Source organism: Bolinopsis microptera, chromosome 7 (assembly GCF_026151205.1).
Source record: "Bolinopsis microptera isolate Bmic1 chromosome 7, MBARI_Bmic_1.0, whole genome shotgun sequence".
Taxonomy (NCBI): domain Eukaryota; kingdom Metazoa; phylum Ctenophora; class Tentaculata; order Lobata; family Bolinopsidae; genus Bolinopsis; species Bolinopsis microptera.
In genome coordinates this window covers 11,100,332-11,120,548 of record NC_087078.1, presented here as the reverse complement: position 1 = coordinate 11,120,548, position 20,217 = coordinate 11,100,332, and the positions used below count along the sequence as shown (strand labels likewise).

Genomic DNA, 20,217 nt, shown 5'->3' with positions numbered 1-20,217 from the left:
CAAGGGTTATAGGATTATAATGTCGGTGATTGTCATATAAAAGACAAGAGCTAGCTTCTATACTGCCTTTCGAGGGTGGTTCGGGGGGTTTTGGCGGTCTTCACACAAGGGTGAAGTTTGACGAATATCGGGTAATGATAATGGACTCGACGACGGATTAGCTGGGGGAACCAGGGTATTTCAGGGTTACGATGCCGTCAGTGGTTTGATTGTTGACAACTGCAGGTACTGTCTGTAGATGCAGACTACATAATATATACCACGTACCACATAGTGAGCTCGAAATATTGTAAAAAACCTCACTCCTTCATAATATACATCATTCTAAAAATAGTGGCTGTGATGAGCTAATATCGAAACGTAGCACCTATCAGTAACTCAAGCTGTACCGGGTTATCTCCAAGCACATGACAGCCAAGAGCCGGCTTCAAATTTCCAACTAATATTATTCAAACCTTCAAAAAACATGTCATTTTCAGTTTCATAGTATTTGTTATAGCGGTTTTCTCTCTCTCTCATTTGTTCCGTAACCTCTCATCTGATTGGTATTAAAGTACACACCCTTAGCTTATTTTAATATGGGTCGTTTTAAGATTAGAAGTCTAAGCAGGAGCCCTAGACCAAAGAATAAAAAGGAGCACTATGAGGAAGTTACCCCGGACCAGATTAAAGGGGAGACCACGGAGGACTCGTGGAAACTAATAGATTATCCAACCAGCATGTCTGAATCAGGTTTGCAACAATATTATAGGACTTTATTATAATATTAAAGTCAGCTGATAATAATGTGCTTTAAAAGTTTATTCATTTTATTGTTGCATCTGAGTGGTTGTCTCCCAATTTGAAGGCCATGAATGAACATTTTCTGGTTGACAATTTTTAGCCGTTTTTTGTTCACGTTGCCAGCATGTTTTCTAAAATTTAAGAGGTCAACAGTTGCAGATTTGCCGGCCGAATTTGTAATTAGACATTTGAACAACCGTCCATTATTCCGGCTTCACTCAAGTACGTACCTTACTAAAGAGCCGTCCCATTCACATTTAAATGAGTCATCTAGGTTGACGTTATAAAAGCAGCGAACAAAAGAAAGTAAATTTCGTTAACGGATGGCAAGGCTTTTAACTACAGTTAATTACTCGCATCTCGTCTGATATAAGTATAACTCGGAAAGAAATTAGCTTTTAATTGAACTCCATCACCATTTAAAACCAGCAAGGAAAAGAAATTTGTAGTAAAGCCTTCAAAATTAAATTAAAATACCACAAATCAATCAGGCGAGCTGTTAAAGATCGTTCTGTAAAATATACTAGTATGTTAACTTAAAACTTTTATATCCATTTTGTCGTTAGGGATCATTCACTTGCTGCAAAGAACGAGGAGAAGAAAAATAATGAGCGATGGTCATGGAAGATAATTCAGTCAGGCATTGCTTACGTAACTCTTAGGTATTGACTGCGTATTGATCAATATTTGCTTACAAATCGATTAAGCCAGCGAAGGCATAACTAAAATTTATAAACTGAGAGGATCCATGACATTAACATAACACTGATTAACATATTTATTAGCCCTTCTTGAATTTAAATGCTCAATGCTCCCTAAGTCTAACGTCGTCCATGTGTTCACTGACAACCCTTAAAATACAAATATATGGGAGTAAGACAAATTCTAGAAACTTTGCCAAATAATTCTAGAACTTTATAGAAAACGTAATTCGAACCGAAATAGATTTTATGTCGATCGACGCTAGCTGATTATGTCTCTCTGAAGACAATTTCTGAAATTATTATTACGCGGCCGTAGGCGTAATCATCTTGTCATCATAACATTGGAAGGTACGCGATTTGCTGCAGTATCGATCACGTACGCTGATTGAAATTGAAAATTTGGGTCACTATAACAGAGACACTCTCGTATATTATATATTTAATATACGTCATTCTGCTTGGTAACCTATTTGTAACTATAGTGACCATTACCTATGGCTATGTTTTAATTGAGGATGTCGCAATAACACTGTCGGTGCATGCGGGGTTGCCACGGCAATATCTACAACAAAAATACAAAATCTTTTAAAACTTCTCAGCTTAAACCTAAGATGAGAAGTACGGACTCGTTTAGGGGGAAAAGTACGTACTTGTACGCAACTTTGAAAAGTCCGACTCATACGACCTACGATTCAGATAGAATTTTTTTTTGAATTATTATCATCGGGCCGTTGTAAAATGTAATTGTTAATTGCCGATGTTAGAGAAAATATACCGTTTGCGAACAAATTAAATACAGAATTCTTAGGCCAGGCAAGCATTTAAAAGTAAAACAAAAATTCTACAAAATTACTAGACAATTTACTTATTTAAACAGCTTGTTTCTCTTAAAGTTAAACTTTAAGTTAATCGACGATTGGAATATAGAAACACAAGTTTTTGAAAACGCTCAATATTAGTCCGTAACATGCGATATAGAACTCTTCCATCGATTTCTAGAAGGAGAACTTTTCAGTAGAATTGAAAAGTACGTACGATACGAGTAAATTGAAAAGTCCGACTCATTCGTACTTCTCATCTTAGGCTTAAACTATAAAGTCTGCTGTGCATTTCCAATTTTCAGTCTTTGTACTGCACCAATCACCATGGCATCATACCAAAAGATGGCAAACAAATACACGTTTCCACTCCTGCTAAATTTAGTACCAAAGGTTTTCCGTACCTAACTTAAAATTCAACATATACTACTATTATACACATGGTAATATGATCAGGACTTTAAGCTAATAATAATATAAATAAATATAGCATAAATAATGGCAAAATTTTACAAAAATAACAGACCCTACCCTACACAATATACAAAATTATAAAAATAATATGCCACAACTCAATAAAACAGTTAAGCCTGGTCTCGATCGGTAGGCTCATATTATTTCGCTCGCCCAAATATGTATTATCACGAGACTTCAAGTAAACACCCAACTCCCAAGTCATGGTGACTTGGGAGTTGGGTGTTTACGCAGATTTGAAGCAGAACAAAACGATCTTGCATAAAACCTGACCACAACCCTAATCCTAACCACAACCTCGACGTGTACGGTTTTGCGAGCTATTTAATGGGAGCGTTCTTCGTACTACAATTTAGTAATCTGAACTGGACTTGGAGGGAATTCAACTCTATTAGTTTTTATTTACTGGGCCAGTGGGCCGGAGGCGCTCAGCCTGTCATTTCGCCGAATCTTTATGTTTATGAAAATAATAGCCTGGGGTCCCCAGGTAAGTTTTTATTAACTCATTAAAAACCGTACTAATCGTAAGTTCCAGCGACGTTTACAGTATTTATACTGCTTAGCTATGATATACGCTAGTTATAACCTAGGGTATATACCATTAGTGAACTCGATTGGATATGATCGTACCCAACGGTAAAAGGTTTCTATTTTATCTAGCATTAGTTGCAGTCGCCAGCACGGCTACGCGACGGTGTCAGGCTTGTCCGCCGCCGGTCAATTTGACCACGCCGCCGGTACCACCCCCGGCGTACGACGCAATACCATATTTTAATTCACCGCAATTGGATCTGCCTATTGATTATTCAACTGCTTTTGGAAGCTTATAGTTGAGTTGAATAGTTGGAATAAGATATCGGTGTTCAAAGGAATAGGTTGCTCCTTTGATACATTTCTTGATTGGTCTGAGACTGCACTCATATTTGGCAAGGAAAAGTTAGCTACTTTTAAACACTTTCGAATGCAGGCAACTGTGGAAACTCCAGAGCTACTATCAATAAGAGTAGAACAAAAAACTTACTAATCGTAAGTATTAAGCTCTCAACGCATACTCACTTACTCAGAATATGAAAGAACAAAAATAAGTTGAGTACTAAATTGTAAATGGTTTATTAACTGCGGTTAGTTTACTTACATGCTGTCCTCATCAGAGACAAATTTCACGTGTGGCAGTGCAATTGTTAATGTTTCATATTGCATATATACTTTATAGTTTATAGCTCTCTTTCTAAATTTATCACTGCAAGTCGATATGTTTGTTTGTTTGTTTATAGACTAAACTCAATTCTGAGTGTGAATACGGGTGGTACCTGCAAGTGTGTTCATTAAGCATTCATTAAAGTCGTCATACCACCACTTTTATAAATTACTATTATTATGCACCAACTAATTATATTCATTCCATTGCTCTCGATCTGATGAGGGACAGTCTACACTAGCTTCAAACGTTTGAGATGGAAGATTTAACAATTAGGTAGGTATGTCATCAAATTCAGCCCTCGGTGTAAATTCATCAAAAAACGGAGAGAACTAATTCTATGCCAAATCTTGGTGCTCGTTATATAGACTAGCAAATATTTGGCACATTATACGCCAAATTAGCCGCTCACTCACCGCCGAGGTCAAAAGGAAATCGCGGCACGTGCGGAATCGCGATTTTTCCCACTCTCCAGCTCCGTAACAAATCACGATTTTTGAAGTTTGCCGCGACAAATCGCGAATTTTTAAATTCTCCGCGACAAATTGTGCAGTTTTCTTTAAATCTGAGGACCAAATTTGAGCATTCTCCTTCAAATCCGAAGGCCAAATATCACGTTCTTTATAAAGTTATAAGTATCTGAACCCAATCATAACCACAGCCTTCCGAATGTAGGTACGGACTTCAGAAGACCGAAAAATATTTTTAGCTCATAATGATCAGGGTAGCATGAAACATGAACAAACTTGTAATCTCAACTCAACTTTGATGAAAAGTTCTGGATATCACTTTACCTATTTAGTATTTAGTTTAAACATGTTATTAGTCACAACAGAACCATAGTTTCAACCGATGACAGAGCACCCAAAACCCAAACAGTATAGCGCGGTGACTGTTTAAAAACATTGAATCCTGTATATCCTTTGCCAGTTGCTACTATTTCGATTGTACCTTACCACCAATAAAGTGTACACCTGCAGATACAGAGGATAAGGATGACGTGTTTGTGGAAGTACCCTACATAACCCTAACAAAACACAAAGCAGAGATCAGACCTACCAACACCATGCCCCAGGAGCACACTCGCTACTCTATCTGTACTACTGAGCTCAGAGTGGACAGACCGGACTCGGGGACTAGCTGGGGTGCTATCTTTGTAGGTGAGAAGAGTACGGGCAATCGCTTATTATTTTCTGTGATTATTTTAGAATTTCGATAATGTTCGAAACGTAAATACATTGAATTCACGGTTCAATCAATTTCAAGGAAAATTGTTTTGATAATTCGATAATTCGATACTATTTTGTTTATAGTAGTGTTATTAACACTACTATAAACAAAATAGTATCATTTTGATATTTAAATGGCCATTTAAGCATTTACAAAAATGTGGTTCCATTTTACTCCTATAAATTCAGAAATCATCTCAGCTTCACACAATTCTTCGGACTCGTACAACCCACAAATTACATTGGTTTCGTACAAAAATAGCATGAGTTACAGAGAAATACAAATGAACATTGTACATCTATATCACAATTTGAATTCACATTAGCAATTAATTTGCTTCAGTCAACTATTTAAATTTTAATTACAGCACAAAAAGAATACTACCTTGAAATTACAAACAGAATGTTGATTGTACTCCGGGTATTCGACAGCGATCGGCACTCCCCCACTTTCCACGTACGAACCGCCACAATTTTACGATCGTATGTGACTAAGTGACTTTCTAAGAAATTTGGTTCCATTTTGCCCCTTAAATTCAGAAATTATCTGAGCCGCAAACAATTCCTCGAACCCGTATAACCCACAAATTTTAGTGATTACGATATCATGGCTCGTTCAAAAATAGCATGAGCAAAGTTACACTTACAGAAAAATACAAATGAACATCCAGATCACATAAACAATTAATTTGCTTCAATGAAATATTTAATCACACAAACAATATGACCCTGAAATCACAAACAAAATGTTGATTGTCGGCCCGGTATCCGCCAGTCGGCACTCCCCCACTACCCTCACGTACGAACCGCCACAATTTTACGATCGTTGTGCATGCATGACTGATGAACAGATGGCAACACAGCGTGACGTGAACAAGGACAAGCTGGACGTTATTAAATCACAATTAGAGATGAAGTTCTATTATAAGTCAGACCTGCATATAATCGCCACATGAAGCTGTTCTAAAAGTAAACGCATCATCAAATGAAGATGTTCTAAAGGCATCATAAAATGAACATATTCTAAACGCATGTCATAAAACTCAAAGTATGCCGAAACTCATGATTGCATTGTCTAATCTGCAACCAGCGAGCAGATTAAAGCGGCAATATCATTTCTAGACATATTAGACTGCAATATTAGTGTTTAGGTTACATCATTAAAACATGCCTGTAAAACGCATTTCTGACGCCTGCTCCACGCCACAGTATACGATGTGCTCAAGAACAGGGACTATATCGGACACCAGGTGACGGCCGGGATTCAGTAAGCTAGAATTAAGACAACAGTAAGTTACATTACATAGCTCTGATGCTCATACTAAAGACGGTTCCTCTGATGCGATGAGACAAGAACTCTCATTATCAAGCCTAAATAATAAATATCACTCAACTCCCGAACCTAATCGGAATAATACGGCCACGGCTACATATCAGTGTGTGCTCACAAGGGATTATTAGCATGACAAACAGTAGTGTCGTTCAGAAAGAATGGTTTTTCATATTTTGAACGTGATGGGTTTAGTATTTTGTCTTGGGGGCTGGGGTAAAGGCCTTAATCGTTAAATCGTCATTGCATAATGCATATCTGATGAACATAATGCATATCTGATGAGTAGAGGTAGTATTAAGACTTATAATGCTCACAACCGCAACGGTACTGCCACTGGAACAGGGATCACGCATAAAAGCAGGCTGGTTAGTTACTATATTGTATTGTAGATACTATAAGTGCACATTATAGTGAGGTAATCAGCATTATTACATATCATTATAATACCTAGTACCTACCATTACCATTACCACTTTTACTGGCCACAAACCTCGACAGATCACGGAGAGCAATGATATGAGAGCAGAGAGAGAGTATCTTGTGAATAGTGAGGACGATCAAATAATCGCACGGCCGGTAGTGTGCTGTAGGCCTGGGTGCAGATATTATAGTGGCTGGAGGTTTTAGTGTTAGTTGGATTCCTTGTTTAAATTCTTAAAACGAGCCAATTAATATGGGGATTTATGGCTCTTTTCCTTGGCTACCAAAGGGGCATTTTTAAGTTAAAGGCACAGCTGCAACCTTTAAGTTTTAACATTGAATTAGGGGGTTTGTCAGGTAAAGTTGTAAGTAGGTACGGTAAAGACATGGATATTATGTTTTCATCTGTATTATTCTCATAGCACAGAGAGGATTAGTAAAGGACACAGTGACTCGGGTTTAATTGAGGCATAAAACATGCGAGGGAGACATATTGAGGACGAGTAGTGCATGTTATCAGTAAGCTTTTATATTAGCTTCTGAGACAGGAACCTGTCGTATCGGAGTATTGGCAAATATCAAATATGTAGGTTTCTTAAACCCACTCAAAGACAAAGGAGATAAAACTAAAAGATCACAAAGCCTCTTATCTCGACTAATGAACTAATATGGCTAGCCAGGCCGGAAGTGCTATCACAGCTTGCCGCAAGATGTTTAAACGAATATTCCTCATTTTGTTTGATTAGACTTGAAATTACTTTTAGACAGTGTCATTCAAGACCATAGCAAAACAACATTATTCGAAATGTTGCACTAAGTTGAGTGTTTTGGTTTAGCCTGACGTCGAGCACAAATAGACAATTTCAGAAACAGAATGTTACACAAGATCTTAGCTCTTCAGGCCTCATCACCAGAGCCTGAGTTGCATGCTTTAATTATTATACAGGGTCTCTATTATAGGAGATCTCGATATCAAACCTTGGCAACTCCTTGGCAGTCAGTAATTATTATTATTATAATCACTATCAATTAAAATTATCATTATGATCTTCCAAGTTTGTCTAACGTTTTGAAGAAGTCATAACAATCAATCTCGAATTAAAGTGGAAGGATGAATTCGTAACACCTCCATGAATTTTTAAATAAAATAAACTGGTGAACGACAGAAGTAACTACAGAGCTAGCTACAGAGCTAACATGATAAGAACAACAACAGAGTTAACTACAGATTATTATACAGGGTCTCTACTCTCTATTATTAGCTTATAAGAGATCTCAACATCAAACCTTGGCAGTCTGTAATTATTAGCATTATAATTACTATCAATTAAAATTATCATTATAATCTTCCAAGTTTGTCTTACGTTTTGAAGAAGTCATAACAATCAATCTCGAATTAAAGTGGAAGGATGAATTCGTAACATCTCCATGGATTTGCAAATGAAATAAACTAAAACTGGGGAACGACCGAGGTAACTACAGAGGTAACTACAAAGGTAACAACAGAGGTAACTACAGAGGTAACAACAGAGGTAACTACAGAGGTAACTACAGAGGTAACAACAGAGGTAACTACAGAGGTAACTACAAAGGTAACTACAGAGGTAACTACAGAGGTAACTACAGCGGTAACTACAGAGGTAACTACAGAGGTAACTACAGAGGTAACAACAGAGGTAACTACAGAGGTAACTACAGAGGTAACAACAGAGGTAACTACAGAGGTAACTACAGAGCTAACAACAGAGCTAACAACAGAGCTAACAACAGAGCTAACATCAGAGGTAACTACAGCGGTAACTACAGAGGTAACTACAGAGGTAACAACAGAGCTAACAACAGAGCTAACAACAGAGGTAACATCAGAGGTAACAACAGAGGTAACAACAGAGGTAACTACAGAGGTAACTACAGAGCTAACAACAGAGCTAACAACAGAGCTAACAACAGAGGTAACATCAGAGGTAACAACAGAGGTAACTACAGAGGTAACTACAGAGGTAACTACAGAGGTAACAACAGAGCTAACAACAGAGGTAACATAAGAGGTAACTACAGAGGTAACAACAGAGGTAACAACAGAGGTAACAACAGAGGTAACATCAGAGGTTACATCAGAGGTAACATCAGAGGTAACAACAGAGGTAACAACAGAGGTAACAACAGAGGTAACAACAGAGGTAACAACAGAGGTAACAACAGAGGTAACAACAAAGGTAACGACAGAGGTAACTACAGAGGTAACTACAGAGGTAACATAAGAACAGGCTCTGTACAGTGCAGACTGCAGACTGCACAACCCTGCACCCTCACAACCAGATCAGTACATAACGGTTAAACACTATCACCGCCCGGACATTAGAACACATTACAATCTACCACTACTGTTACAATCTACTGTTACAATCTACCAGAAGTCAATCAGAACACCACCTCCACTTCAATCAATCTCTCAGATTAAAGAGAGAGATGGTGCGACACTTTGCAGTGCAAGTACACGAGATCGCCCGTTCAACATGTGGCTGGGGTATGTTACAGGCCGGTGTTTACCCGGCTCAGTACATATGATCAGGTGATTACACTTAGAAGTAGAGATGATTGGGATCCCCAACTCTAGGGCAGGGTTATGAGGTTACAGCGGGGATTGCCAGACAGGGTTTAATTGATTGAGTTAAAAAGTTGTGACGAATCACGAACAACTACAGTTTAATGGGCCTGAAAGCTGGTAATCGTCAAATTCCTATCACATGGCATCATGGACACAAATACTGATCCGGTTGCTGGTCAATTTCCTCTACTAAGTACCCCTTAAGAATATATGTTATAATATGAGAAGGTCACTAACCAATAGAGGTAACTGATAACTCCACCCAATTAGAGCCGGCAAACACAAATTTAACAGAAGCAAGAACTCGACTCCTACCTGACACAGTAGAAAGAATTGGGATTCTGTGAATGCTACCTTATGGATCAGATGCCAGATTTAAAGAACGAAGAAATGAGCTCCAGCGATGATCCGGGCCGTTTTCGTTTGGGAGTTGACAAGCTAGACTGATTGTTTTTTCCATAATTTTCCCAGACTACCTTGCCAGGAAAAAGTCCGTCAGTCAAAAACAGACCTTGTCCCAATTAATCTAAGAAGTATAGTGGTTATTTATGGAAATTTTCTGGGAACTAATTTGTCAAAAGCATTCCTGTGCAGGAATGTGTTGTCCATAGTCCAAAAATTAATAAACCACTCCAAAGAGTTGTAAAAGTAAATTTAATGGGCACAACTAGCTAGATTGTGTTTCTTTTTTCAGGCGCCTTATATTAGAAGTTAGAACACACTTTTCGAATGTTTAACTCTAGTTGGGGAGGCACTAAATTCAGCAGCGCTGACTCAAAGTCGCTCTACCGCACCAGCTATGAAGTGGCACTGATAGTGGTGAAAAAAGATGTGTGTGGGAAATGGGAACATTGTAATATTATATTGACTTAAGGAGGAACACAACGCATATACTGTACAGTTCATGGAGGGATTAAAGGATGCTTTGGCGATATTGAGAAAAACCGCTGATAAAACTTAAAAGACTCTTGCCTGGTTGGAATCAGCGAGAAGAACTTCACATGGACCGTATAATTCTCTTTGAGCAACTTTGTCCATGTTGCTATAATATATAGGAACGATTAGTATTTGGCTTTCCTTATAAAGCTTTTTCACTAAAATGTACGCAGGATATTTGTGATGCGTTATTTACTGATTTTATGAAGAAAATATGATAGCTGAAAATTATCTGGTCGCCAGACTGCTCCCAGATACTAAAGACAACATAATATCTAAGAATTATTTGATCTAAATACTAATAGCTATATGTATAACACTTAACAATACAATGAAAGATTCCGCCAATTATAACAACAGGTTTCACGACTGGCCCTGTCGGCGTTGTTGCACTTTGTAAACAACAAAAACACATTCCTACACAATGTTTGCAAATTAGTTCCCAGATGATTCTATATTCAGGATTGGGATTATGTCACTGCTACTGTATGTAGATGCTAAAAGTAAAGAACGAAGAAATGAGCTCTAGCGACGATCCGGGCCGTTGTCGGTTGGGAGTTGACAAGCTAGACTGATTGGTTTTTTCATCATTTTCCCAGACTACCTTGCCAGGAAAAGTTTTGACTGAAGTTCATGTCCCTCAGAAAAAAACAGACCTTGTCCCTATTAATCTAAGAGGTATAAAGGACAAAAGTCCGGAAATGAGCCCATCTTTTAATTATGTTAATTTAAGAACTTGTCACTTTCTGAAGTGCTCCCCATCTAGCAAAGACTACGTAACCTGGTCTAATATCAACCTCTGAATAACATTCCTAGCCTTCAAACTTCAAGATGCTAAGATGATAATAAAATTATATAAGTAACTTGCATCTATGCAAGATCTCTTCAGTGAGAGGTGTTTGAGAAATTCGGGCTTTCCAAAACTATTAGAAAATCTGGCCATAAAAACTCAAACTGATAAGCCCATCAAATTTGTGTGCTCACAACAAAAACTTATCACTTATAGGTACTTTTAAAACTGAATTGGCCGCCTTCAAAGCGAATCGTAAGTTGCCAAATCGCGAATTGCGATTCGAATGCGTATTATTGCACAACTTTTATAGGAGTGAGAAGCTCTCAATCATACCCCGCGTGATTTCGTGACGAGGAAAACGGGATTTGATATAGTTAAGCAATTCCTTAATCCTTATCTCACAGCAGCACAATCAAATCAAGTACACTGTTCCCCATCACGAAATATCGCAGACAACTCGGGAATTTGCTTGACCGATATCCCCCTCTGACAAAAGCGCATTTGATTACCATGGTAGAAACTTTATGAATTTCTTCGGGAGGCACGTCAAGCCGTTAAAGATCTTATTATGCAGCTATAAGACACATATGATATTTGCATTATTTATATAATATGTGCATTATTTGGGGGATAAACGTTGAGAATTTCGGTTATTAGAAGAAAGTAAACTTTGATGTTCAAGCTGGTAAACGTTAAATCTTTAAACGGTCACAAGCCAATATATATTCCCAATTATCAATCCAACGATGATGATGATATTATTTGATAATATTTTGAATGGTATGTGGATTATGGGGTTTGCACTTCGTGTTGAACGGAATTCAGAGCCCTTTTGAATGCCATCAACCTCCCTAATTAACCCCATTTATGTGGGCCCTTTATTTTTGGCTTTTGCAAGTAGGTATATAAACTTTCGAGATTTAAATGTTGTCTTAAGTAAAGATCTCATTAGTCAGGTCAGTAAAAATATTTTTATTCGGAGAGTAAATGGCTAGATTCAGCTCTTAATAATAATTATAACTCGTGCAAGTCCGAAAATGGGCCGTGTGTTGCTTCTAGGAAGTACATATGACAATGCATATCAGCACACTGTTGGCTTTCTTAGAGACCTGATGAGAACCAAGCGGAAATCATGATTGCCTGGTAAGCAAGTTCACACTCATTCCGAATGGCGGTAGACTATTACAGCTACACTGCAGCTTACACTGTAGTGGGAATCGCGTCACTGATATCCTCCGAGCTTAATTACCAGGATAAATCCTGTACCAATCACAGCTTGGTGACCTGGCCTGCCTGCCTCAGCTCTTAAAAGCTAACAAATATCGATTATTTGGAGCATAAAGTAGATCTAGATTTGGATGTGATTCAGCACATTTAGAATATTTAATTAGTAATATCGTTCAGAGAATTTCGCAAGAGTTGGAAACTCTACAGTTCGAAGTTTGCTGGTGTCAGATCTGACGGACGAGGGGATCATGGAGAATGCTGGGGTTAAGGTAGGATAATTCAAGAGGGTTAATGATACGAAATTGCAACAAATTTAGTTTACAAAAATTAATAGTGCATGTCTTTAGATTTAAAACTTTAAAAGGTAATAAACTATGGACATTTATTTAGACCATTCCTTAATTTGACACTTAAACCATTCAGTTTGTTTTCACATATTATAACGTCATATTGTATATATTTGACGTCGTAATATATTTGACGTCATATTGTATTTGACGTCATATTATATTTGACGTCATAATTCATATTAGAAAACAAACTCTCGAGCAGGGTGGCCGACTTTAAATCAAGACAAAATTTGAATGAAATTAGTTGCATCACCATCAGATTGAGATAGTGACAGATATTTTAGTATTTTGAATAAGCTCCACAATATTAGGTTTTAGGAAATAAAATATGAATAAAAGCGAAAAGATTGTTTAGCTACTTTTTTGTACCCTAAATTTGCTGCAATAAAGTTGGTTTTTAAAGCTCATGATACAAATGAGCTCAGATATGATATCACTGAAAATCACTGAGAATCCAAATTTTTGACACGTACTAAAACAAAAAGGTAGAGCGTGACACAGTGTCCCGTCTAAAACTATAAGGTGTTATGAAGGTGTTATATAAAGATTAAAGGTGTTATAGCTCTTAAGTTGTCTCACGGAACGAGGCGAGACTGAAGCTGATATAGTATAAAAGGTGTTGACTGTTGAGGTGAATAATATTAATAAGGTTGCTAGGAAAAGTGGTGTAAATGAGCTTCAAATGATGTGCGTTTTACCGGTACAATTCTAGACGATAATATAATATCGTCATAATAATGACGTCACATAACCAAAGAGGAGAGTGGGAGATGGGACACAATCGCGGTAGAACAAAAATACCTCAACTCTTTCAGTTCGCACTGATCGTATTGTAACAAAAAACAAGTCACTCAAACTTGAGATCGGACTTGTAACTTTCAGGATGGCCAATGTTGCATTGTAAATAGTTTTTATTTACAAAATGAAACGTTATCATCTGATGAGTTAGGGAAGATCGGAGTCATTTGCCGGATAATATGCAACAAAGATAATATGCGAACTTAAATCGCATGTACATCCCAGCAGATGATCCGCATAAAATAAAATGCCTCAAAATCATCTTTTAGGCAGGTGCCTAACTTATTGGATGACAATTAAAACTAAATAAACCTTTTCCGGGTAGAGTTAAACAAAAGATCAATACTTATTGCGTCTTTTGATCGGATTATCATGCGGCGTTCTTTCAATGTGCTGAAGTAACGAGGAATACTGTTTTACTTTTCTGACTATTGTAATTTGTATTTTAATTACTAATATACGCCTAAACCTCTCAACAGAGCGTCGATTAAAGACATTTGCCGTGATTATCTAGCGTCTTTTACTTTGTCTAGCGTCTTAAATAATACGAAATAACCGGCTGTCTCGTTACACAACAAAATCGATAGAAAATACTATATTCATACTCCAGCATTCCAGAAAATTGTAACCACTATCGATCCTATACCAATCTTATCATTATATTATAAAATATTTACATAAAATGTCCACGGAACCAAGGTTAATGACCGGTAATTTCGTATTATTTAAGTATTACAACATAGGTGAGATAATCAAATACACGCCAAATATCTTTCTAATCAACGCTCTAACAAAAGACATAATTATGGACGAATATACTGGCAGTATAATTTATCATGTTTATGTCTTTTATCAGAGGCTTAAAGAAAATCGTACATATACCCAACCTGTGATTGTCTTCTAATCATTCATTTCAAAAGACATTAATCGATATTGCATCTCTGTAGTTACGATATGGTACGTGAATTCACTGTACGTGGCTCTGAGAACACTTAAATTAATAAAACTTGGTTAATTAAACATTATCTTATTATAAGAAATCTTAAATTAGAGGCCAGGTAGCGTAGTTGGTTGATCATCGGATTTGTAATCGTAAGATTGCGAGTTCGAATCCCACTGCCTGCCTAGTCGTGGGGTGAGCGTCGTTGACGCTCTGCTAAGGATCCCGAGTGGTCTATGTAGCCCCACGGTTCACTCAGCCGAATGCTCGAGAAATCGGGTGTGAGGGTTAAATGAGGAGCTGTGCTTGATCAACACAGCGAAGCCTCGGGCGAAGAAAGTGTGGCATAGTGCCTTAACCGTTGCTGGCCTTAGGAACGATCCTTCGGCTTCTTGTAAAGCTCTTCCTTGAAAGTGCTGGTTTACATTGTAATGCAGGTAATGCCGAAGTAAAATAACAAAGGTAGTCGACTCATTCGATGGCCTTGTTGCGTCGCAACGAATCCTCATAAGATAAGATAAGATAAGATAAGGTTTCGAGTACCCAGGTCTCAAACCTTGAAAAGGAACATTATTATCAAGGGCTCGCAGGGCAAGGAAGATTTATTGTTATCATAAATATTTGCAGTGTGGTGACGTGATAATAAAGATAAACGGAGAAGACATGGCCAGGTGGACCCACGAAGAGATGCTGGAGGAACTATACCACGCCCAAAACACCCTGACTCTCACCCTTATCACCTACCAACACCAGCAGACTAAATACCTCCTCTTTCTGGACCTGTCACCCGGTGATATCACTAATATCTGGGCACTTAATAACTTGGTGTCACTCCACATTTGTGAGACTAAAATGAAGAACGGGGTCGTGGATCTGAGAGGGATAACGTGTAAAGGAGTTTTACAAGAACTAGCGGTTACTAAGAGCGAGCTGGATACCATCAATGGTATCATGGGGTTGGAGCAGTTCACTAAACTGAAGCGGCTCAATTTAACTCACAACAGACTGTGTTCTCTAGACGAGGACGTGATGATGAAACTGAGCTCGTTAGAGGAACTCAGACTTGGGAACAACAATCTGGACAAGTTCCCCCTGGTCCTGACGGATATGATCACACTCAGAGACCTCTCCTTGGTGTACAATCTTATCAGTAGCATCCCGGAACAGGTCCTCAAGATGAGAAGTCTGGAGAATCTTCATCTGGATAACAATTATCTTTCTGAGATGCCAGATTTTGTGACCCAACAGCTGCCGTCTTTGAGAAGTCTGACCTTCTCCAGTAATCACCTCTCCTGGGACGAGGATTATGTTCGGGAATGTTTTCACCTCAATCTCATCGACTTCTCTGGAAATGGGACTAGAGCGAAGACTGGGTTGGACAATTTTGGGGTAATCAGTAGCAGGGCTACTCTCAGAAGAAAGGGGAGGAATTTATTGAAGGAACCGTCTTTATTGAAGATGGCATTGGCTCGCTCTGCGTGATCAGAATCCTGATCAGTATCAGGTGTCGAACTGAATTTTTTATAACAGCTTACGCGTAACTAAAAACCGGATGAAACGGACTCAAAATAGAAACAAATAGAACTCGACATTGAACGCAATTACTTTAAACAGTTAAACTGTTAAAGCTAAATAAATATTGTAACAGTAAACAATTTATTGGGTCACGGCCAAATGATAAAACAACGACCATTTGATCCAAGAAAGTTGCAGACCAACTACTTATAAAATTATTACTTATATAATTGACTAATGACTACTTATACTTTATTCGAATCACACATCCTCAAAGCAATGGGGGCTTTTGACCACTACCGGGAGGTTTCAGCTCTTAAATATCCTGTTTAACTGTTATGTTATGTTAAGTGTCCATTTGTTAAGACGAATGACTGTTGATAGTTGTTGCTATAAACTTATAAATAAAATATAATTGTTGGACTTGTGTCTGTATGGTTAGGATGTGGCGATGAAACTGCATAATTTTTCGTTATACGATTGAATTTACAGACGAATTTAAAATTGGCTGGGCCATTATGTGGTTAAACTTAATCATTATATGTCAGAGACAAATATTTACAGAAAGCAAACATTCATGAAGGAGTGGATTGAAGTTATATACTTTGCCTACTCGGAAATTCGTACCAACAAAACCCAACCTGAAGAAGAGAAAATGACGGAAGGATTTAACCCGGCTTTGTATGGCATGAAGCAGACATTCTGACAACTTTCAAACACGGACGAATGGTATTTAGGCGTGATATAGAACTTCAAAGAAATTAAAATAGCGATCAAATGGCTGCAACGCCGCCCAACAAGCCTCAACAGTGATGAAAACTATTGTCCCCCAGATAGTCTCATGTAATCGTCCTAAACACGGAGCCTACGGGAAAGTAGCGAGCTAGCTTCATCTGTCTCACTCCAGCATCCAGCCATGATTTGTGGAGGAATCACGTGACTCGCGGAATAAAAAACGTGACTTTTGCGGGATCACGTGATATTTCCACAGATCACGTGTTGCAAGATAGCTTACCTGCGACATGAAGTTGTAATTCATGCTCCGGCGCAGGTGTCACCCGGATGAATTAGAAACCTTACCAATATTTTGGTTTGACTGAGATATCATGGGGAATGCACGGTTGAGCTTCTAAGAATGCGTCAATCTTGAATCTCAGATCATAGTGACGACTGATGAATCCTTTTCAGATTAAGATCCTGTCCAGATAGACCAGAAACCTGACAGTGGTACAAGTTTGGAATTTAGTGAACTCATTTCCCAGGTCTGACCTCAGTGTCAGTCTAGGCGGGATTCAAGCAGCCAAGCGATCAGAATTACTGCTTTTCCCAAACATGTTATAAACAGCTGTGTTTAAAGAACTATTTACACCAATCAAGGGTGACGGCCACAATGACTGTGTCAGCAAATATCCACTATTCAAAGTGTAAGGATATGAGATATGTCTCGCCAGAGTAAGTCTTGTAACTTCAGTCTAACAGGCTTGACTACCCAGCCTGAATACTGAACACTGAGCTGTTGTCTCGGAAACCAAATCAATCCAAAATACTTATCTCTGATTGGTCCATTGTACGCACGTGGGCAACACAAAAGCCTTTGATTGGCTGTCTAAAGAAGTCACACGACAACACCAGGTAACCAGATCAATACCCTGCTCGGTAACAGGAGGAGTCAACCGACAGAGGAATTGGAATAATAATAACTCATTTGTAGGAGGACGTTTTAAACCCATAGCAAACAATGCTGGGAAGAAGCTGAAATATCACCTGTATATTTAACTATACCTCCCTTTAAATCAGCATCTTATTATCCTTGAACAATTCATTTCTGTTATAAAATTATAAAGTAAAATAAAATTCATCGCCTAAGCTGCATAAGAAAGTAAAACGAACTCCGTGCGTTACTGCTTTATTGTAAAGGTGGTGGCTTAAATTATATTCAATCGAATAAGCATACCAGTCCTAAAGTTCACGAAGAACTAAATAATCTTAATCAATGTCATTTCTGAAGAAGGCATACCTTAGCTCAAAAAGGTTTGATTGTAGCACTGATACTTAAATGTTTCTTCTGTGTTACTATTGATATAATTGAGATCAGTAATTATGGCTATGTCATTCGTGCTTGCTGTGATGCAGGTTACATTTCGATTACAAATTAAACGCCAACTGAATTTCAAATTACTTCTTTGAGTCAAGCAGACGGGACAATTTGTAAAGTTCATAAATTGTCTAGACAAAGTCTGAGCAGACTTGCAGCACAGACACGGTCGGAAGGTTTCGCTTGCTCCAACAAAAATAGCAAAAATATAATTATATCCAGTATAATGCACATACCTGCTCACGTCCCAGATATTTTCTTTTTGGATGCGGAATTATCTATTGCCAAAATTCGGAACTTACGATAAAAGCAGCTAGGTTGGTTCACCACAAACTATAGAACTACAGACTAACAAAACATTTCACATAATATTGCAGAAACAATTCACAATCGTATGTGACGACAAGGTAGTACAATAGTAACAGAATAAGGTACACAATAAGGTACATTTTAGGGTACATATTAGGGTACATATCAAGGTACATATTAAGGTACATATTAAGGTACATAATAAGGTACATAATAAGGTACATTTAGGGTACATAATAAGGTACATATTAAGGTACATATTAAGGTACATTTTAGGGTACATATTACTATATTAGGGTACATAGTAGTACCTCAGGTGCATTTGCATAGATCATGGTAATGAATCATGTGTCAGATCTTATAATTATTACAAAATTTAGCAATATTATAAAGATTAAAGATATTCATTGTTCAACATCTGCCAAGGAACCGTTCATATATTATGCAACCTAGGTAGGAGGGGTTCAGAAATTCTATTACGCTATAAAGTATATAGCGTATAGTATATAGTGTACTTTATGCACAATACTACAAAAGCTGTACTGTATGTAAAATGGCTAGTGGAAGGGGATTTAAATTATCCAAAATCTGGCTTCTGCGTAATAATAATATGTGTATAAATATAATCGCTAACTGAGAAGAAACAATTACGAGTCATTTATTATTCTTTGCAATCTAGAACTGAGAATAGATAACATTCTACTGGAGAGCTCTTTGTCGGGGTTTATTTTGTTGGTAACTTAAACTATTATCATGGTAACCAGAGCTAAACGTGCACCACCGCGAAATTTTGACCCAGATCACCGCGGTCTATGAGTATGAGGCATTGGCCGTCAGATAAACAAATACAGCTGTTAACGATAAATCAGTTCTTCAATGCAGAATGCTATTAAGAAATCGATTCATATAAATCAGTTACACAGCCAAATTACCATCATATTATACACAGTATACTTCACAGACCGCGGTTTGGATATCTCATACTAGTCATGGACCGCGGTAAAACCACCGCCGCCGACCAATTTTGGCGTCCAGACCGCCACCGCCTAAAAGTAACACGGTGCAACTGCACATCTCTGATGGTAACTGTATCATGATGTGAAACCATTTCAATTATTTCTGAGCGAGCTCTTTTATGTTTTAGAACGGTCCACTATGAGTATGATATGGCAAAGTTATAATAGTCATGGGCGGCTCTCACGAAACGAAATGGTTAAATTTAGTGCTGATCCGTTAAGATATTATTATTGGGCATTGGTACGTATGCACAAATATTAAAATTTAAAATAAAAAGCTAAAGCAGATATAAATGTGTAAACACCATGAGAAAAGAGACAAGAGATTGATTGTGATCATTAGCGGCTAGGACTGAGGTCTGCGCCACAATATAATGGCGGTGACTACTACCACCAGTACCTATTCCTAATGCTATATTACTAATGGCATTCAATGTCGGAAATATTGCCAACTATTTTTCACTTGTTCTCAGAAACTAATGCTGTGGGTAGTAAAACTAAAAGTTAAAACATTGTATATTCCGTCTGAAAATATGCAATACGGCCACGGCATCTAAAAAATGTTTCGAACAATTATACCAATAAATTGTAGTTGTACCAATACCAATCTAAATCTAATTCTTTTTACATTCCTAACCATATTTTCTTCAAACCACGTATTTAAAATTTAC

At 37.8% G+C, this 20,217-nt stretch overlaps 1 protein-coding gene across 1 annotated transcript; it reads left to right on the top strand.

Moving 5' to 3' along the window:
- Window positions 1-471: 471 nt before the first annotated feature.
- Window positions 472-18,411, top strand: LOC134818878 (uncharacterized). Its single transcript, XM_063828577.1, has 4 exons — window positions 472-732; window positions 4,958-5,137; window positions 12,701-12,792; window positions 15,239-18,411. Exons 1-4 carry the CDS (start codon window positions 579-581, stop codon window positions 16,091-16,093), a joined length of 1,281 nt encoding a protein of 426 aa, XP_063684647.1. The 5' UTR covers window positions 472-578; the 3' UTR covers window positions 16,094-18,411.
- Window positions 18,412-20,217: the final 1,806 nt, after the last annotated feature.

Excerpts from the sequence above, each read along its gene's own strand:
- LOC134818878 (XM_063828577.1), top strand. The coding sequence starts at position 579 with ATGGGTCGTTTTAAGATTAGAAGTCTAAGCAGGAGCCCTAGACCAAAG. Across the intron at positions 5,138-12,700 it reads CTGGGGTGCTATCTTTGTAG|AGAATTTCGCAAGAGTTGGA; the intron begins GTGAGAAGAGTA and ends AATATCGTTCAG. Across the intron at positions 12,793-15,238 it reads TGGAGAATGCTGGGGTTAAG|TGTGGTGACGTGATAATAAA; the intron begins GTAGGATAATTC and ends AAATATTTGCAG.